General features: G+C 39.4%; 1 protein-coding gene across 1 annotated transcript; it reads left to right on the top strand.

The window, feature by feature from the left end:
- The first annotated feature begins 2931 nt into the window (after positions 1–2931).
- LOC145631177 (uncharacterized) lies at positions 2932–3885 on the top strand. Its single transcript, XM_081683270.1, has one exon. The coding sequence runs from the start codon at positions 2932–2934 to the stop codon at positions 3883–3885; it is 954 nt and encodes a 317-aa protein (XP_081539396.1).
- The last annotated feature ends 16687 nt before the right edge of the window (positions 3886–20572 follow it).

Genomic DNA, 20572 nt, shown 5'->3' with positions numbered 1-20572 from the left:
TCTCCCATCCCCTAGTGGTCTTTGGGGGAGGAGTTGTGCATCCAGTCGGACGCATTGATTTGCCCATCCGACTGGGAGAAAAAGGTAGCGATCGGCAGATGACCATTCGGCTCCTGGTGGTCGAGGAGCTGACAGCCTACAACCTCATCCTTGGCCGACCCACTCCAAACGAGTGCAAGGCCGTCATCATTCCAGCTCTTATGCTTGTAAAGTATGAGAGGGATGATGGGATTGTTGGCTCCCTGAACGGGGACCAGAAGACGGCCCGAGAATGCTATCTCTTAGACGTCAAGCCTGCGGCAGCTGCAGCCGTACGGGGCCAATAGCTATTTGACCGTGCTGAAGCCAAGGATGACAATCCGGCCCCACCAGCCGTTTAAAAGCGAAAGCCAAATCCGCCAGTGGTGGTAAAAAAAGAAAATCAATAGCAATCACTGACCGGGGAGCGGTCAGATGACCTCCGTCCCCAACCGACTGTGAGTATACTGATATTCCTCTGGACGATAGTTGTCTAGAAGCGAACTGTTGTGGTGGGGACGGCTGCTTTTGCTAAGTTGGGCATAAATATGCACCAACTGTGAAAAGAATTCAAAGATATTTTTGCCTTTGAAGTGGAGAAAATGCCAGGCATCAGCCCGGATCTTGCTGTCCACAAACTCGCTGTGGATCCCAAAAAGAAGCCCATTCGGCAAAAGAAAAGAAACCATGGCGAGGAAAGAAGTCCGGCGGGAGCCGCCGAAGTTAAAAAGTTGTTAGACGCTGGGTTCATTCGGCCATGTAGCTTCCCTAACTAAGTTGCGAATGTTGTGCTTGTAAAGAAGCCGAATGGTACCTAGCGCATGTGTGTATATTACACTAACTTGAACAGAGCATGTCCGAAGGATAGTTATCGACTTTCAAAGATTGATAGTCTACTCGACTCCACAGCCGGACATGCCTTGATGAGTTTTTTGAATTCCTATTCAGGCTTTCATCAGATTCCCCAATGGAAAAAGGATCAATAAAAGACGGCATTCGTCACTGATCAGGGTTATTCTGTTACAATGTGATGCCTTTTGGTTTAAAGAATGCGCATGCTACCTTCCAACAAATGATTAATACAGTCTTCATTAATCAGATTAAGAAGAGTGTAGAGGCATACACTGATGATATGATAGTCAAATCCAAACATCAGGCGGATCACCGGTCTGATCTCCGAGAAACATTCGCCACACTCAGGCGGCACAAGGTCATGCTTAATCCAAAAAAGTGTGTCTTTGGTGTTGAGTCTGGGAAGTTTCTCGGATTCCTGATTAACCAAAGGGGGATTGAGGCCAATCCTAAAAAAATACAGGCGGTAATCGACATGCAGTCGTCACGTTCTGTAAAGAAAGTTTAAAAACACAAATTTATAAGTCAAAAGATCTAGAGAGAGAAAGTCTTAAGATCTAGAGAGAGAAAGTTGGAAATCCGATTGAAACCCACAAATTTGAGCTTCGATTCTCAATCCGATTTCTATGGCAAAGAGGAAGAAAGGTAAGGGAAGCAAGGGATCAAGCTCAAAATCGAACAAAAAGCAAAAAGCAAAGCAGAATTCTGGACCCAAAACTAGGAATTATACGAAAAGGAAAGAACAGAGTATTGCTACTGAAGATGTTTCGGTTCAGAGCTGGCTTGATGAAGTTGTGGAGAACTCCATGCAGGTGAATGGAATGATGGAGGAGGAGCGTGGTGAGCATCAACAGGAGTTTAACAACTGGCTCTAGGTAATTCAATCCTTTGAATCCGCCATTTATGATGAGCTTCGAACTGATGAATGCTGTGATAGTGTCTTGAATAAGGATAATCATACTCCTATTTTGATGCTAAAACACTCTAAACACTCTAATTGTACTATGAATACGTTTTCCCCAATTTCTGAGAACCCCGAGTTGAGTTCCCCTGTTTTTCGTTCTCCCAGTTCTGTTGATATTGCTCGATTGAATTGGAGGGAAAACTTGTTTGGGGGGACTAGGGATGAGGGGGTAGACCTGTCTAATGGAGGTAAGAACGTGAATGGGGGTTCCTCTGATAAGGGTAAGGGGGACAAGGTTCAAATTACCTTTGAGGATGTTCAGCCTGAGATTGATTTCTGGAACTCAGCGATTGTATGTCATATAATTGGTACTAAACCACTCTTGTCTATTGTGAATGGGTTTGCTAGAAGGTTATGGGGAAAATATGCGATTGATAAAGTCTCTCTTATGGCAAATGCAGTATTCTTGGTTCGATTTCGGACTATTGAGGCGAGGGATAAAGTGTTGGGGGCTGGACCTGTTTGGTTTGACAGCAAACCAGTAATATCAAAGCAGTGGGTGGCTGGAATGGACCTTGATGCTGAGCCAGTGGACTTAGTACCTATTTGGGTTAGGCTGTCTGGATTGAAATTGAAATACTGGGGGCAGAAGACTCTAATGAAACTGGCCTGTATGATAGGGAATCCTATCAAGACTGATAAGGCAACAACTACTAGGGAGAGATTGGAGTATGCTAGAAGAATGGTAGAGGTGAAGTTTAATGTTGATTTACCAGATTGCATTGAATTTTTGGATGAGTATGGTAATACAATCAAACAAGACCTGAAGTATGAATGGAGGCCTAGGATATGTAAGGTGTGTGGTGGGATTGAACATTTTGATGCTCACTGTCCTAACCATAAGGTGAAAAAGAGGAATAAGATGAAGATGCAGACTGATAGAATCCAGAACAAGGACAGACAGAAGAAAGTTTGGAAACCTGTGTAAAAGACTGATACTCAGAAGGTTCATAATGAGAATAATAATTTGAATGTTACTCAACAGAATGATGTTGAAGATCAGCAACCTCAAAGTTTGAAATCTGGTGTTGTCCTGATCAGTAGCAGTGGTAATAGATTCATCATACTGGAGGAGGGGGAATGCTCTTATTCATTTCATGGATAAGATCGGTTTCTGGAATGTTGGAGGTCTAAACAAGGCTAGTAAACTCTGTGATGTTTTATGGTTCATTAGACATCATGGGATTAGCCTATTTGGACTTCCGGAAACAAATGTGAAGGCTGTGAAGTTTGGAGAGGTGTTTAATAGGCTGGGAAGTGAGTGGTCTGTGTGTGCTAATTACTCTCACCATAAGGGGGGAAGAATTTGGGTTATTTGGATGCCTCAGATCTTTGATGTTTTTGTGATTAGATGTGAAGATCAGTTAATTCACTTTCAGGTTAGTCATAAGGGCACTGGTGTTAGTTTTCTCTGCACCATGGTCTATGGTTTGAATGAAGCTGTGGCTAGGCTTAAGCTTTGGGAGCAAATTACTGAGATAGGTAATTGTGTGAACAGTCCTTGGGTTCTTTGTGGGGATTTTAACAATATCTTGAATTTGACTGAGAGAATTGGTAGTCCTGTGTTTCTGACTGAAGTGGAACCTTTTAGAGCCTGCCTTAGACAGAACAATCTCACTGATTGGGCTGCTGGGGGAATGTTCTATACTTGGTGTAATAAGCAATCTGGATGTGATAGAGTTTGTACTAAAATTGACAGAATCATTGTTAACTGTGAGTGGATGGATAGACTCCCAGATATGCAGGCTACTTTTTTTCCTGAAGGCTTAATGGATCATTGCCCTTGTGTTATGAACTTGTTTGACTCTAGTGTTCAAGTCAAGAAGCCCTTTAGATTTGTTAATATATGGGTGGATTCTCCAGATTTTTTTGATGCTGTTAAGCAAGCCTGGGAGATTAATATTGATGGAACTTTAATGTTCCAGTGTGTTAGGAAGCTGAAAGAATTGAAAAAAGTTTTCAAAAGTTTGAAAATGGTGAATTATACTTGCATTGAAACTGAGGATGTTGTAGCTGAGAAGGCTTTGCTGGAAATTCAAATGAAGCTTTAAGCTGAGCCTGACAATGAGAACCTGATTGATATGGAGAGGGAAGCTAGGGTGAGGTATGCTAAAACTCACCTGGATAGGTACAACTTTTTGAAGCAAAAAGCCAAGGTTCATTGGCTTAAAGAAGGTGATATGAATTCTTATTTCTTCCATGCTGTGATAAGGAAGAGAAGACTTCAGAATAATGTTTATTCCATTGTGAACAATATGGGGGAGGTGACTTCTGACCCTAAAGAGGTGTGTGAGGCTTTCCTGGATTATTACCAAGGGTTACTTGGAACTGAAGTTGAGATGCAGGGTACCATTCATTCTGCAGTTATAGATGAGGGTAATAGGTTATCTGATGAGAAAGGGTTGTCTATTTGTAGAACCTTTTCTGAGAATGATGTCAAATCTGCTCTTTGGAGTATTGATGATGATAAGGCTCCTGGTCCTGATGGGTTTTCCAGCAAGTTCTTCAAAGCTGCCTGGCATATTATTGGTAATGATGTTACTAATGCTGTCCTGGACTTCTTCAGTGCTGGTAAATTACTTAAACAAATAAATGCCACTACTCTGACTTTGATTCCTAAGATTGAACATGCTTATAAGGTCACTCAATTCAGGCCTATTGCTTGCTGTAATGTGGTGTATAAGATCATTTCTAAAATGATCTGTTCTAGATTGAAAGAAGTATTGTCAGATTTAATTGATGATTGTCAAGGTGCTTTTGTTTCTGGAAGATCTATTCTAGATAACATTCTTATCTGTCAAGATATGCTGAAGGCTTATAATAATAAAAGAAAGCCCCCTAGATGTACTGTCAAGGTGGATCTTAGGAAGGCTTATGATTCTGTAAGTTGGGAGTTTATCCAGGGAATGATGGTTGCTTTAAAGTTCCCCACTCAGTTCATCTCTTGGGTTATGCAGTGTATTACTACTCCTACTTTCTCTCTTCTGCTTAATGGTGGTACTTATGGAGTTTTTAAGGGGAAAAAAGGAGTTAGACAAGGTGACCCTATGTCTCCTCTTTTATTTGTTATTGTGATGGAATACTTATCCAGGTTACTGAAGAAAATTGGGAAGATGAGAAGATTCAAATATCACCAAAGGTGTAAGGAGCTTGCCTTAAATCATTTGATTTTTGCTGATGATTTGATGCTATTCTCTTATGGGAATATTGAGTCAGTAAAGCTCCTTATTAAAGATCTTAAGATCTTTGAAGCTAGATCTGGTCTGCAAGCTAATATTGAGAAAACTGCAATCTATTTTAGCAATGTTCAGCAAGCTGATCAAGACAGTATTCTGGGCCAATCTGGTTTTGTGAAGGGTGACATGCCTTTTAGGTATTTAGGGATTCCCTTAAATGGCAAGTATTTGAAGATGGTGGACTATGATAGCTTGATTGATAAGATGCTGGTTAGACTTCATTACTGGAGTAGCAGAAACCTTTCTTATGCAGATAGGGTTACCCTCATCAATGCATTGCTGATGAGTTTGCATACTTACTGGGCTCAATGTGTCTTGCTTCCCAAATCAGTCATTGATAGGATTAACCAATTATGCAGAGCTTTTCTTTGGAGTGGTAATGTTGTTCTGTCCACTACCCCTCCAATTGCTTGGGATTGGTGTTGCAGACCTAAGAAGGCAGGTGGTCTTGGTATCAGGGATTGCAGAATGTGGAATAAAGCTGCTCTGGGCTCTTATGTTTGGAAGATTGCCAAGAAAACTGATTCTTTATAGGTCAAATGGGTTCACTCAGTGTACATTAAAGGAGCTAACTGGTGGGATTATATCCCAAAGAAAGATGCTGGGTGGGCTTGGAAATTATTATGCAACGTTAAAAATGAGTTGAGACATGGGTTTGAATCTAAAGGCTGGCTGAATAATAAGTTCAAAATTAGTGATGGTTATCACTGGTTGCAAGGTGATCTGGATAAGGTTCAATGGCATAAATGGGTTTGGAATCACTTCAATATCCCAAAGCATACCTTTATTGTTTGGCTTGCTGTCCTGGGGAAGCTTAAAACTAGAGATAAACTTTTTCAATATGGGGTGAGTAATAGCAGTGATTGCTTGCTCTGTGGTGATGCTGTGGAAAACTGCAGTCATCTCTTTTTTTCCTACAGTTTCAGCAGGAAGGTGTTGAAGGCTGTCTCTCAATGGATTGGGTTTGACAAAGATCAGGTTGATATTCTGTACACCTGGAAACTTTGGAAAGCTGAGGGTAAGAACCATATTCAGAAGAACTTGATTCTTGCTAGCCTGGCTGCTGTTGTTTACAGTATTTGGATAGCTAGAAATCATGCTTTGTGGCATAATGCTGTTCTCCGGCCTGAGTTTGTTGCTAAGGTCATTAGAAGGGAGATGGTGATTAGAGGGCAGCAGCTTATCAACCACACTTGGACAACTGCTGACTGTAGATGGCTCCATCAGCTTAAAAGTAGGGTCTAGTTGTCTTGAGCTGTATGTTGGTTTGATTGTTTTTGGGTTTGTGTGTTGTATGTGCAGGTTCCGGTCTCCCTGTGCCCTTCCTAGAAGGTAACAGGGGTATCTGAATCTGGTTTTTCTGGGTCTTGTGTGTCCTAGTACCCAACCTAGAAGGTGATCAGGATCCCTTGTCTTAGTTGGGTGGTGGTTGCCTTTCTTTTTAGGCTTGTGTAGTTTGGAGTTATCCTGTTTTGACAGGGTGTATTGTTTGTACATTTGTACAGTTTCAGATTTATAATACTTTCTTACTTTCCAAAAAAAAAAAAAAAAAAAGAAAGTTAAAAAACTAACTGGTTGTCTGGCAGCTTTGGAAAATTTCTTAGTCGGTTAGGTGACAAGTGCCTCTATTTCTTCTAGGCGATCAGGAAGAAGACTAGATTTGAATGGGGGGAGGATGATGTAGCCGCCTTCCAAAAGCTGAAGACGCATTTGCACTCTTTGCCAAGGTTGGTAAGTCCCTTGCCTAAAGAAGTGCTCTATATGTATTTGGCAGTTTCAGATCATGCCCTTAGTGCTGTACTCTTAGCTGAAAGAGATGACATCCAGCTCCCAGTCTACTTCATTAGCCACGTTCTTAGAAACGCAGAGCTTCGGTACCCCATGGTCGAAAAATTCTGTCTCGCCCTTTACATGGCTGTCAAGAAGTTAAAACCATACTTCTTGGCGCATCCGGTTACGGTCTATACTAACCAACCGATCAAAAGGCCAATGACAACCCTAGAGTCTTCTAGACGAATGCTCAAATGGGCTAGTGAACTACAGGGATTGGAAATCGCTTTTAAACCAAGGAAGGCAATAAAGGGGCAAGCATTCGCTGACTTTATTGTTGAAATGACAAGGCCGGCTTAGCCAGATCATATCAACCAGGTTTGGAAAGTGTATGTTGACGGGATCTCCACGATGAACGGCTGTGGTGCAAGAATAATTTGTTAGTCTCCTGAGGGGGACAAATATGAATATGCACTACGGTTCAAGTTCCAGGCCTCGAATAAAGAGGCCGAGTATGAAGCCCTGACTCTCAATTGGTAATAAGCCAATACAATGGTGTCTATGAATCCACCCATCCGGCTATGATCAAATATTTGTAAGTGGTCAAGGCTAAAGCTAGGAAACTTAAAGACTTTAAGTTAAGTCAAGTGCCCAAATCAAAGAATAATTAGGCGGATGCTCTGTCCAAGCTGGCTTCATCCGCCTCCTGTGAAACGCCTCGGTCAGTATTTTGGGAAGTTATGGAAAAGAGAAGTATATCTAATGAAGACCCCATTGGAGTACTCTACCGAAGCTCCACCTGGATGGATAACATTCGGGCGTATCTGACAGCCGACACCCTCCCGGATTCATCCCAGGAGGTGGCCGTGCTGGAAAAACGCGCTGCAACCTTTAAGATAAGGCAAGGAGAGCTCTTCAAATCAGGTTTCATGAAGCCTCTTTTGAAGTGTGTGACCCCAGAAAAGGGGCAAGAAATCCTCAAAGATTTACATGCCGGATACTGCGCCTCTCATGTAGGCGGCAGGTCCTTAGCTGTCAGGGCCAGGAGACATTACTTCTGGTCGGCCCTCGAGTCGGATGCTATGGAGATGGTTAAAAAATTTGACAAGTGTCAAAAGTTTGGCAAGTTGATCCATCGTCCGGCCAGTGACCTGACGGCCATCCACAGTCCTGTACCATTTGCTAAATGGGGCATGGACATCTTGGGGCCATATACGACTGCACCAGGCGGCAGGCGCTACATCTTAGTGGCTGTGGAGTACTTTACAAAAAGGGTAGAGGTAGAGGCGGTAAAAAATATCAAGACTAAGGATGTGATTTCCTTCATCTGGAAGAATATCATCACTCGTTTCGGGGTGCCTATGTCTATGGTCTTTTACAATGGTCCTTAGTTTGAGACCCCTCCCTGGAAGACTTGGTTAGGATATCAGGGAATCTCCAATTACTTTGTATCAGTCGGCCGACCCCAAGCAAACGGCCAAGATGAAGCCTTCAACAAATTAATCTCAGACGGCATTAAAAAGAAAGTCGAAAGTGCTGGCAGCCTATGGGCGGATGAATTACCACACGTCCTGTGGGCCATCAGAACAACCGCAAAAGGGGTGACTGGAGAGACCCCATTCCACATGGCGTATGGGGCAGAAGCTGTCTTGCCCATTAAACACTATGAGCCGACTCTTAGGATTATGCTATATGATGAAGAGGCAAACTGGGAGGCCATGCGCCTAGCATTGGATTCACTCCCAGAACGGAGGGGCAATGTTGCTTTGAGCCATGAAATCTACCGTCGTAGAATGACTCGAGCGTACAACAAAGGAGTACATAAGCACCCTTTAAAAGTAGGGGACTTTGTGTTACAGAAGATGGAGGCAGTCGGCAAAGTGAATGAACAAGGAAAACTAACCCCAAATTGGGAAGGTGACAAGGGAATAAACGCGTCGTCAATTGTCTATCCCTAGATCAAATACAATTTATACAACCTAAACAAACCTAATACGAGTATAAGACAAGCATAGGGGTCGAACCATAGAGAACGGATAAACACCACAAAATGTTATCGACAATTAAGCTAGTTCGGAATAGGAGATAAATAAACTAAAGTCTAAAGATGCTAAAACAAGAAATAAAACATTAAGGGAAATGGTTAGGTGAAGTTGACGCTTGATCATGCAACAACAAAGTAGCAAATCAATGGTAAACTAAACATGCATGAATACCGAAGTAAAGGGGTCCAATCTAACTGCCTTCCGGGGTCAATTGGCTTCTCCTAACATAGCCTCTATATTTCCATATTAGAACCATATACTAGGAGGTACTATTAAATAACAATCGATAGTAATGAACCTCAACTAAGTCAACTTCCGTTACTTATTAGCAAAGACTCATCTTTGATCAACTAACAACGTGCACTTGCAAGAAGACCAAAGAATATCAAGCATGCAAAGACTTTAATCACCATTAACATAACCCCAACATTATAAGCATGAACAATTAGCAACTACACCATCCCCACACCCTTTGCTAAGTGACTACTCACAAATCATATTGAAAACAATATCAATCATCAAATCAATATGCATCAACATGATTAATAAGCAAAGAAGAAAAATAAAAAACAAAGGTAAAGAGAAAGAGTAAGAGATTGCTCATTAATTGAAGATGAAGGTCTAGAAAGGATTGAACAAGCTCCTTCTTCAAGATCCAAGTTCATCAATGAAGAAAACCACACTTTCTCTCTATACCAATGAAGACTAATCCTAACCTAAAACTAATTAGAGAGTAGAATAGATAGTTATTGAATGTTTTTTAATTACCCCCAAAATGGGTATATATACTAAGCTAGGAAAAATAGAAAAAGAAAATAAAATAAAATAAAATAAATTAAAAAGGAAAAGTAAAAATAAGAAACTAAAATAAAAATAAAAATAAAAGAAAGAAAATAAGAAAAGGGAAAAGAAAAAACAAAGAAATAAAAATAAAAGAAAAAGAAATAAGAAATAAAATAAACCCACCATTCCCCACCAAAAACAATCAGCCCCTCTTTCCTCTCTTCTTCGAAATTGGCTGCTTCAATTATCATCATCACCATTCATCAAAATCCATCATCACCGCACATCATCATCACAAATCAAAGATCAACGGCCATCACCAAGCTTCAATCGTTCGATCCTCATTAAAAAATCATGTGCGAGGCTCGTGAAGTGGTTCGGTCGAACCACGGGTTGGTGCGGCCGAACTACGGGGTTGGTTCGGTCGAACCATGGGTGTTCGACCACACCTATTCAATTTGGACAACTTCAAAAGTCTCTGACTCGTACTTCGACCGAACCCTCAACGGTTTGCTCGAACCTTGAGAATTTGCTAATTGCTCTGATTTTTGGGTCGATAAGTTGCTTAATTATTGCTTGCTGTTGACGGTGGTGCAGGTGCGGCTGATTGCTGGTTTAGGTGCGGTGGTCAGGTGGTTGTTGGTGCGAATTGCAGCAGGGGAAATGGAGGTGAGTGGTGGTCCTTTGTGTGCGCTGTTGCGGCTGGTGGTGCTGTGAGGGTGGCAGCAGGTGAGTGAATTGGAGCAGGGAGGTTTTGGTTTGTGGTGTGCGTGAGAAAAGGGGGTAGTGGTGGCTGTGATTGGAGGAGCTGGTGGTTAATTGCGGAGTGGCTGAAATTGGTGAGCTGAGAAGTGCGTGGCTGATTGTGGTTGGAGATGCTGGCGGTTTTGGCGGTGGTTGGTGCTGGTGTGTGTGGTGTTTGAAGGATGGCTGTAAATTGGTGGTTGAAGGTTGGACTGGTGGTGAGTGGTGTTGTTGGTGGTAAGGCTTGAATGCGTGGTGGTTGATGCGTGAGTGAAGGAGAGGGAGCAGGGGAGTGAGATGTTGTTGCTTGGGGTGGTGTAGGATAGTGAAGGGTGTGGTGATGGTTAAGATTGGGCAGCAACTTTGGGGCTTGAAAGCTTCTTGGATTGACACCTTTGACTCTAGCCTCCGACCTCCGAGCACGATCCTACACAACCAAATAAAAACAAGGGAGAATCGGGACAAAGATAAAATAAAATAAAATGAAAATAAACAAAGGACGAAATAAAACAAAACCACGACAAATAGAATAAAATAAGTAAAATAAAAATAAATAAAATGAAATAGAAAATAAGAGACATAAAACTAAACTAAAAATAATTAAAACTACGCAAGCAAATAAAATAAAATAAAATACGAAAATAGAGTAAAACTAATAAAATAAAGAAAATAAACTAAAATGCTCCAAAATTACCAAAATAACTAGAAACTTTATTAAAGAGAAAACAAAAGAATAAAAGGAAAATAAGGGCAAATAAACACAGAAAAGACTCTAAAACTACTCCTTAGGAGTGACATAAATGTCACTCATGAAATTCCCCCAAGCTAAATCTTTGCTCGTCCTCGAGCAAAGCTAAGGCAAAAGAGAACAAGATGGAATTATTTAAAGCAAAAGAAACAAAAATAGAAACAAAGAGAAAGAATGTACACTAACTCACTGTCGTAGGAATCACGGATGCATTTAGCGTATGCATCAAGCCCTTTAAACCCCTATGTCGCCAAAGAGCACGAGTAAGCTCTCGTGAGGGTTTCCTAAGAGGTTTAACCCACAACTCTTGGCAACACATAACATTCAAGGCAAAGGTGAAATCAAGAAAACTCGAGTTTTGATATTTCAAACCAAACACAAACAATGGGCTAAATGCACAAGAATACAATCCTTTCTAGACATTAAAGGTAGCCAAGCAAAAGAATAGCTAAGGTTGGTACACACATAAAGCATGCAAAGGGTAGAGAACTTAGAGGGACTTACACTCCTCCTTATCTCCAACCAAACTTTCGTGTCCTCACTAGTTTTGCATCCACTTTTAAGGTGATATCTCGAGATTCCTCGAAGGAATCGGAAGAAATAATCAATGAAAAACATTTAGGCTACCCGACATCTTGGCATTGATAGCTCGCTCAATAGGCTTGGCTTGATTACCCTCTATCGGTAGTAACTAAACCTTACTAAGGTCAAAAGGTCTTAAAAGGGTTGAAACGTTAAGGCTAGGGTAAAGGGTGTGGAAATAAATTTGGAAATTGGTGGTAAACTTAGAAGTGAAGTAAGGTTGATCATTCCTCAATTCAAACTCAATAAACTACCAACTTTCAAATAAAAAATTCTAGCAACTCCTCCCCCAAGCTTATTCTTTTTCAACCAAACAACAAATATTTTTGTATTTTCTCAATATTTTCTTCTTTTTTTTTCATTTCTTTTTATTCTTTGCTCTCGCCTCTTTTAACTTTGAGCGACTTTTTCTTTCATTTCCTTTATTTTCTTCTCATTTACTCAAACCATTCAACATAACAAATATAATCACAAGTACCAAAATTTGAGTTTTTCACTTCTTTTTCATTCTTTTTCTCACTTTCATTAACCAAAAATACAAATCAAGTCCCAAGAATGCTTCACAAAAACTAATAAAGGTGAAAATAAAGCAAAGGTCCATTGGTTTGTAATGTGGTTACGCCAAAGAAGGGAAAATGGCTCAAATTGGGTTACTAAATGAGCAAATGCAAAAGAAAAATAAAAGAATAGAAAATAATTAAACAAAACAAAAATTCTAATTGCCTTCGTCTTCCCCTAGGTTGGTTCGGCCTCGATTTAGGGTAGATTAAGCCAAATTCTCGATATAAGCTAGAAATGCCAAGGATCCAAACGCCACACATGCAAGAAATGTAGAAGGCTTGAACAAAATAGACACATCCTCTCCAAAATGACGGTAGTGGAGTAGCAAAAATCACCTTTAAAGCTTCAACTAGCTAGAGAGCGACAACCATCTTACCACAAACCAAGTGAACTAAGGTCTCAAAGCCCTTAAGTTCTACTACCTTGGCAACGCTATATGTGTGAACCAACCTCGACATTCAAGTGCATGAAAACCTCTAACAACTAGCAAAGAGGGTATTCTAGGTGCTAAAGCCCAATTATGTCCAAGTTTAAAACAAAACATTTTGAAACTTGCCTTGAATGCCATGGAAAGACACTATACACACAAATATTCACAAAACCAACAATACTCAAGAGTGCATATACAATTGTGCAAGATGAAAGCATGATCAATCAAAGCTACAAATACCAAAAGTCAACTCAATAAGGCGCTGATGGCCATCCAAACATAGAAAACCAATTTCAATAATAGACTTTGGCAAGTATGAGAGAAATAAATCAAGCAATCATGAGACTATGGATTAAGAAACCACCAAGAGATATAGATAACCCCCCCAAGCTAGCGAATAGCTCCTCCCCCAAGCTAGAATGGAGCATTGTCCTCAATGCTCAAAATAAAGGCACAAAGGGTGGGTGGGAGGGGAAGAAAGAAAACACATTCACATAACAAATCATATTCATTCAATCCAAATGCAATTAAGAAAGCAAATCCAAGATGAGGGAAGAAGGAAAGAGTAAACCAAATGTGAGGTGGGTGTTGAAACCCGCAATTGAGCACATTGTCCACAATTTCATCTAATTCCTCGTCTTTATTGCTTTTCCAAATGCAAGCAATCGTCGGTGTGCTTCTTCTCGAGGAGCTCAATCCAAAATCCTTGCACATGAGTATATGCATCGAGTACCTATACACATAGAAAAGAGAGTAAACAAAAATGAGAAACACAAAAGAAAGAAAAAGAAAGAAATAAAACACGGGTTACTTCCCGAGAAAGGCTTGCTTAACGTCCAAGCATGACCAATCTAGTAAATAACCCGACAAAGAACGCAAAAGCTTGTCATATGCACCGGTAAACATATCAAGAAATAGAGCATACGCGATGCTCATATGACAAGCATACATAAAGTACAAGGAGACTTTATGCTTGAGAGAAGGCAGAAAAGAAAAAGTAAAAGAATCAAAAGAAAAATCAAGAAAATAAGAAGAAAAAGTAGAAGAAGAAAAAGAAAAATCCTCACAAAATTTTTTTTGGTTGGCATTATAACTCTTTTCCTCATCAACAATGAAAGAGTTGGGGGCTTCGGAAGCATGAATAGGAAGAGGCTCCCTAAGAGGTTCTTTGAGAAAAGAAGGGAGGAACATAGGATAGTAGGAGATATGGTTAAACCTTTGGGAAAAAGGTGTATGAGAAAGGCAAAAAGGGGTAGCTAATCCCTCATCACAAGATCTCACATCACTAATGAGGGAATGAAAATCAATCATGGAATCCTCAAATGAAGAACCCTCACGTTCTACATCTCCCTCAAGCTCAAAAACTCCAAATGATTCAATCTCAACCTCCTCTTCACAACCTTGAACAACATCCCCTTAAATTTCTCAAGGCCTACCATCTCAAAATCAAGAGTGAATGGGGGCAAATTTCTCTCAAACTCATCTCTTTCTAATGAAGCCTTATCAATGAACTCACTCATAAGGTTATGGGCTACCGTTTGAAACTCAAGAAATATTTAGGCCATAATCTCAAAAGAGTCCAAATCATCATGGATAGACGAGTCAAAAGCTTACTCATTGGAATCATCTTGGGGACTATGGGGCACACCTTTAGAATTCATGCAAAAATCGGATGCAATATGAGAAAGAACATGCACTTCATCATCATTAGAATGTACCTCATTACATTGAGCTATAGAGGGAGGGGAGTTGAAATCATGCATTACATGGTCACTATGGGGAGCATCAAGCACATCATGGGAATTCATATTAGACAAATCATGAAAATTAGCATCAATATTAAAAGCATGAGAATCCCGAACAAAAGTCTCATGATTGACCCTCTCCCAATCATAATTATCCCTAGCTAACCATGAATAGAAATCCCAAGCTTCATCCGAAGACATGTCTTGAAATTTACCATTGAACATATTATCAACTACTCCTCTAAAATTCTCATTTAATCCCAAATTGATGATTTCACAATAATCACCCTTGGTTAAACCTTTAACACCATCAAGGAAATCCTCAAGTCTATTGAAATACACCCAAAACGGTTCATTATCAAATTGAGGAATAGAAATATAAGCCATTTTTTCAAATAAAGCAACACAAATAAAAAACAACAAATCAGAAGAAAATTATATACAATGGACTAGTCTTAAAATGACAACATAAAGGTAATGGAAGTCGTTCCCCGGCAACGGCGCCAATTTGACAAGGGAATAAACGCGTCGTCAATTGTCTATCCCTAGATCAAATACAATTTATACAACCTAAACAAACCTAATACGAGTATAAGGCAAGCATAGGGGTCGAACCACAAAGAATGGATAAACACCACCAAATGTTATCGACAATTAAGCTAGTCCGGAATAGGAGATAAATAAACTAAATTCTAAAGATGCTAAAACAAGAAAAAAAACATTAAGGGAAATGGTTAGGTGAAGTTGACGCTTGATCATGCAACAACAATGTAGCAAATCAATGGTAAACTAAACATGCATGAATACCGAAGTAAAGGGGTCTAATCTAACCGCCTTCCGGGGTCAATTGGCTTCTCCTACCATAGCCTCTATGTTTCCACATTAGAACCATATACTAGGAGGTACTATTAAATAACAATCGATAGTAATGAACCTCAACTAAGTCAACTTCCGTTACTTGTTAGCAAAGACTCATCTTTGATCAACTTACAACGTGCACTTGCAAGAAGACCAAAGAATATCAAGCATGCAAAGACTTTAATCACCATTAACATAACCCCAACATTATAAGCATGAACAATTAGCAACTACACCATCCCCACACCCTTGGCTAAGTGACTACTCACAAATCATATTGAAAACAATATCAATCATCAAATCAATAAGCATCAACATGATTAATAAGCAAAGAAGAAAAATCAAAGCAAATAAGCAAAATAAAAAACAAAGGTAAAGAGAAAGAGTAAGAGATTGCTCCTTAATTGAAGATAAAGGTCTACAAAGGATTGAACAAGCTCCTTCTTCAAGATCCAAGTTCATCAATGAAGAAAACCACACTTTCTCTCTCTACCAATGAAGACTAATCTTAACCTAAAACTAATTAGAGAGTAGAATAGATAGTTATTGAATGTTTTTTAATTACCCCCAAAATTGGTTTATATACTAAGCTAGGAAAAATAGAAAAAGAAAATAAATTAAATTAAAAAGGAAAAGTAAAAATAAGAAACTAAAATAAAAATAAAAATAAAAGAAAGAAAATAAGAAAAGGGAAAAGAAAAAACAAAGAAATAAAAATAAAAGAAAAAGAAAAATGAAATAAAATAAACCCACCATTCCCCACCAAAAACAATCAGCCCCTCTTTCCTCTCTTCTTCGAAATTGGCTGCTTCAATTATCATCATCACCATTCATCAAAATCCATCATCACCGCACATCATCATCACAAATCAAAGATCAACGGCCATCACCAAGCTTCAATCGTTCGATCCTCACTAAAAATCATGTGCGAGGCTCGTGAAGTGGTTCGGTCGAACCATGTGTTGGTGCGGCCGAACTACAGGGTTGGTTCGGTCGAACCATGGGTGTTCGACCTTACCTATTCAATTTGGACAACTTCAAAAGTCTCTGACTCGTACTTCGACCGAACCCTCAACGGTTTGCTCGAACCTTGAGAATTTGCTAATTGCTCTGATTTTTAGGTCAATTGGTTGCTTAATTGTTGCTGGTTGTTGACGGTGGTGCAGGTGCGGCTGATTGCTGGTTTAGGTGCGGTGGTCAGGTGGTTGTTGGTGCGAATTGGAGCAGGGGAAATGGAGGTAAGTGGTGGTCCTTTGTGTGCGCTGTTGCGGCTGGTGGTGTTGTGAGGGTGGCAGCAGGTGAGTGAATTGGAGCAGGGGGGTTTTGGTTTGTGGTGTGCGTGAGAACAGGGGGTAGTGGTGGCTGTGATTGGAGGAGCTGGTGGTTAATTGCGGAGTGGCTGAAATTGGTGAGCTTAAAAGTGCGTGGCTGATTGTGGTTGGAGATGCTGGTGGTTTTGGCGGTGGTTGGTGCTGGTGTGTGGTGTTTGCAGGATGGCTGTAAATTGGTGGTTGAAGGTTGGACTGGTGGTGAGTGGTGTTGTTGGTGGTAAGGCTGGAATGCGTGGTGGGTGATGCGTGAGTGAAGGAGAGGGAGCAGGGGAGTGAGATGCTGTTGCTTGGGGTGGTGTAGGATAGTGAAGGGTGTGGTGATGGTTAAGATTGGGCAGCAACTTTTGGGTTTGAATGCTTCTTGGATTGACACCTTTGACTCGAGCCTCCGACCTCCGAGCACGATCCTACACAACCAAATAAAAACAAGGGAGAATCGGGACAAAGATAAAATAAAATAAAATGAAAGTAAACAAAGGACGAAGTAAAACAAAACCACGACAAATAGAATAAAATAAATAAAATAAAAATAAATAAAATGAAATAGAAACTAAGAGACATAAAACTAAACTAAAAATAATTAAAACTACGCAAGCAAATAAAATAAAATAAAATACGAAAATAGAGTAAAACTAATAAAATAAAGAAAATAGACTAAAATGCTCCAAAATTACCAAAATAACTAGAAACTTTATTAAAGAGAAAACAAAAGAATAAAAGGAAAATAAGGGGAAATAAACACGGAAAAGACTCTAAAACTACTCCTTAGGAGTGACATAAATGTCACTCATAAGAAGGCCCCTACCGAATCTAAGAAGAAGTAAGAGGCGGCACCTACCTCCTGGAAACACCGGACGGTAGGAGGTTGTCCCGAACTTGGAATGTAGATAATCTAAAGAAGTATTAATTCTGAAATTTTGTAAAGTTTTTTTACTTGTTAATGAAATTTTGCCTTAATTTTCATACTTTTCTTTATTTGCTTTATTTTGAGCACCGGCTGCACAGAGTGTAGAGAAACCAGCTCATAACCATGAAGGATGTCTGTAGACACCCATTTGTGTCTCCCCAAAACCAAACCCAGTGATGAGTACCTTTCGCGTCGAATCATAATCGAATGAAGCGAAAGTGTGGAAAGTCTAGTGTTGCGGAAAGTTTTATTCTTTTCTCTTCTCTCTGTTTTTGAAAACTTATTTTAAGAAAACAGCCAATCCAGTTTGGTTGGTCCATGATATGGGTCCAATAAAAGTGTAGTTGGATGGGTCTTGCAAAGACCTTTCCAACGATATATTATAAGCCCAATTCCGATGAATATTGAGGAAGTTATGGCCATTTTACTAAACTGGGCCCGGTTTGAGCTTTATATGCGGCCCAATGATCTAGAGGAGGGCCTAATATGATTTATCATTCCTAATGCAATTAGGAATGGTTTTAGTCTTCTAGATTCTTCTAGAAGGTTCTTTTCATTTCTAATTCAATTAGCATTGATAAATTGACTTTTGTTGACTTTTCAGAGTTTTAATCAAAATCAAATAGCATTTTCGAGGAAAATATATGATTTTATCCTCCAGTACGGTAAACTTATCTGATTTTCAAAAACGCGTTAAATTTAAGCTTGGCGTCTGACCCCAGGCCTTAGCGCCTGGAACCAGGCCTGGTGCCTGGCGCTAGCCATTGGTGCCTGACGCTAGTGTTGGTGCCTGGCGCCAGCTAGCCAGGGTTGGCGCCAGCTCTGTTTTTTATGCGTCTGACTCTGTTTTGTTTAATTTATCTTTTTGGCTGATTTTCTCTATAAATATCGTATTATAAACTCCGTTTTATTCATTCATTCATCACTAGTTGTTTTCACCATCATACATCTATTCTCACTAATCATTCACCAATTCTCATCATTCACAAGTTCTACAATCAGTTTTAATTAGCATTCATTCATCTTCTTTCTCTTCTAAAACTTTGCTTTTACATACAAAATTCCGCATTCGCAAGATCTAGAAACACCTAGCCATATTCGAAGTTGCCTTCGCCCTAGACGTGAAAGGTTTTAATTTCTGAGGGTTTGGTCCCAAATCTCTATTTCAATTATTTAATTTAATTGTTTGATTATTATTTTCCTTGAAGTTACTAACGTTTGTATTTTGTTATTAGAAAGAGGTACGAAGCATCAAAGTAAGTACTTTAATGGTTTAAATTGATGTTAAGATGTAGAAATCATGTTTATATTGTTATTATGATATTCCTAGTATCATGTCTAGGGTAATTTTAATATCAAATATGCTTATTATGATTCCTGCGATGCTTCTTATGTTCTTCTTAATATTTATTCATGTTAGTATCATGTTAGGGTTAAAGATTTGATTTTTATTGCTTATTGACTTGCTAGGGTTTGTTATTAATCTTGTTAGTATCATGCCTAGGATCTTGCTATTATTATTATGCTTTAATGTTAACATGAACATGATTATGATTATAATTGTTATAATGATTATGATTATAATTGTTATAATGATTATTAATATTATTATTATTATTTTGATGATGATTTTATTTATGATGATTATTATTATGATTATTATTTTTATGATTATTATTATCTTAATGATGATTATAATTGTATTGTTGTGATGTTGATTATTATTATGTTGCTTGATATTTATTTTTTATTGCTTGATCACACCTTTTATGCATGTTAAAGGGAATTGGTACTTGTAATCACGCTTAATAAGATAATTAATAATCTTTTTTAGGGTTTATATGATTATAATTATATTCAAGTGATCGCCAATAATAGTTTATTTGTGCATTAAATTCAACCAACATAGATAAATAGGTTTAGGATTAATCCTATTGATTGCATGTTAATTAGAAAGCGCACATGAATACGATCAGAATAAAGTAGAGGCCTATTATTAGGGCAGGTTCAATCTCTTTTAGGTTGGATTTGTACCTTCATCCCCGAACCCTTATTTGGTTCTAGACCTTATGGAGTTGACGATCTCTTGGATCGTTAAGGGGTGTAACCTTCACCTCGTGAACGGTTTAAAAGTTCCTAAGAAACTTGTTGGCGACTCTTTTGCTCTATCTTCTTCCCTTTTGGATGCCACCGTACTTTAGTGTATGATCACAGTAGGGTTCAAGCTAGTGGGATTTAAAAGCTTGAAATTATTCCCTAGAGTTTTTTGGCGACTGCACTGGGGAGGATTTCTATTTTAATTCCTGAATTTGTTTCGGCAATGATTTAGAATGAGTGGATGAGACTCGAAAAGTTCTAAGTATTTCATGTGCGTAATTTTGATTAACATTATTTTCATATGCATAAAACAAGATCTCATTGGAAAGACCATCCGTAATGAGTTAAAAACATAGGATTTTACACGTAGGAAATTTGAGAAATATCTTTCACAACGAGGACTGAAATAACACCGCGCGAAACTGGAAAATTTTATCGAGCACAGAAAGCTGCTGAGGCATGTGGGAAGTAGCGCCAATGACCAGAGCATTGGCGTCAGCATTTTAGCCGTAGCGCCAGACGCCAGCATTGGCGCCAGGTGCTATAGCTAAAAGTTGGCGCCAGTCTCTGTTTGCTGGCGCCAATTTCCCCCAATACCGAGCCAGAAATATGCGTTCTAATTTCGACCGGTTTTTCGTATTGTTTGCTCGATCCTACTTCCTGATTGAATTTTTTCTCAGTTTTCTGAAACCCATATGTGTTCTACATATGGATATAACCCTCTGGGAATTCATGCTCCATCTACCCGATTGAACGCTCCGTGCAACAAAGGGTACATCCGAGATGTTGAATTCACCAAACCATGGAAGCGAGTTTTTTTTTCTAAAATTCGCGGTGTCCCATCCACTCGCGCCAACCCTTCACGGTTAGGCTTCCGCGCGGTGCATTCGGAAAATTAACC

The sequence above is a fragment of the Chenopodium album genome, chromosome 1, assembly GCF_948465745.1.
Source record: "Chenopodium album chromosome 1, dcCheAlbu1.1, whole genome shotgun sequence".
Classification (NCBI taxonomy): domain Eukaryota; kingdom Viridiplantae; phylum Streptophyta; class Magnoliopsida; order Caryophyllales; family Amaranthaceae; genus Chenopodium; species Chenopodium album.
Note: the sequence above shows the minus strand (reverse complement) of the source record. Positions and strands in the feature narration are given on the sequence as shown.

Bases quoted from the DNA above. Each gene is read 5' to 3' on its own strand.
- LOC145631177 (XM_081683270.1), top strand. From the start codon at position 2,932: ATGGATAAGATCGGTTTCTGGAATGTTGGAGGTCTAAACAAGGCTAGT.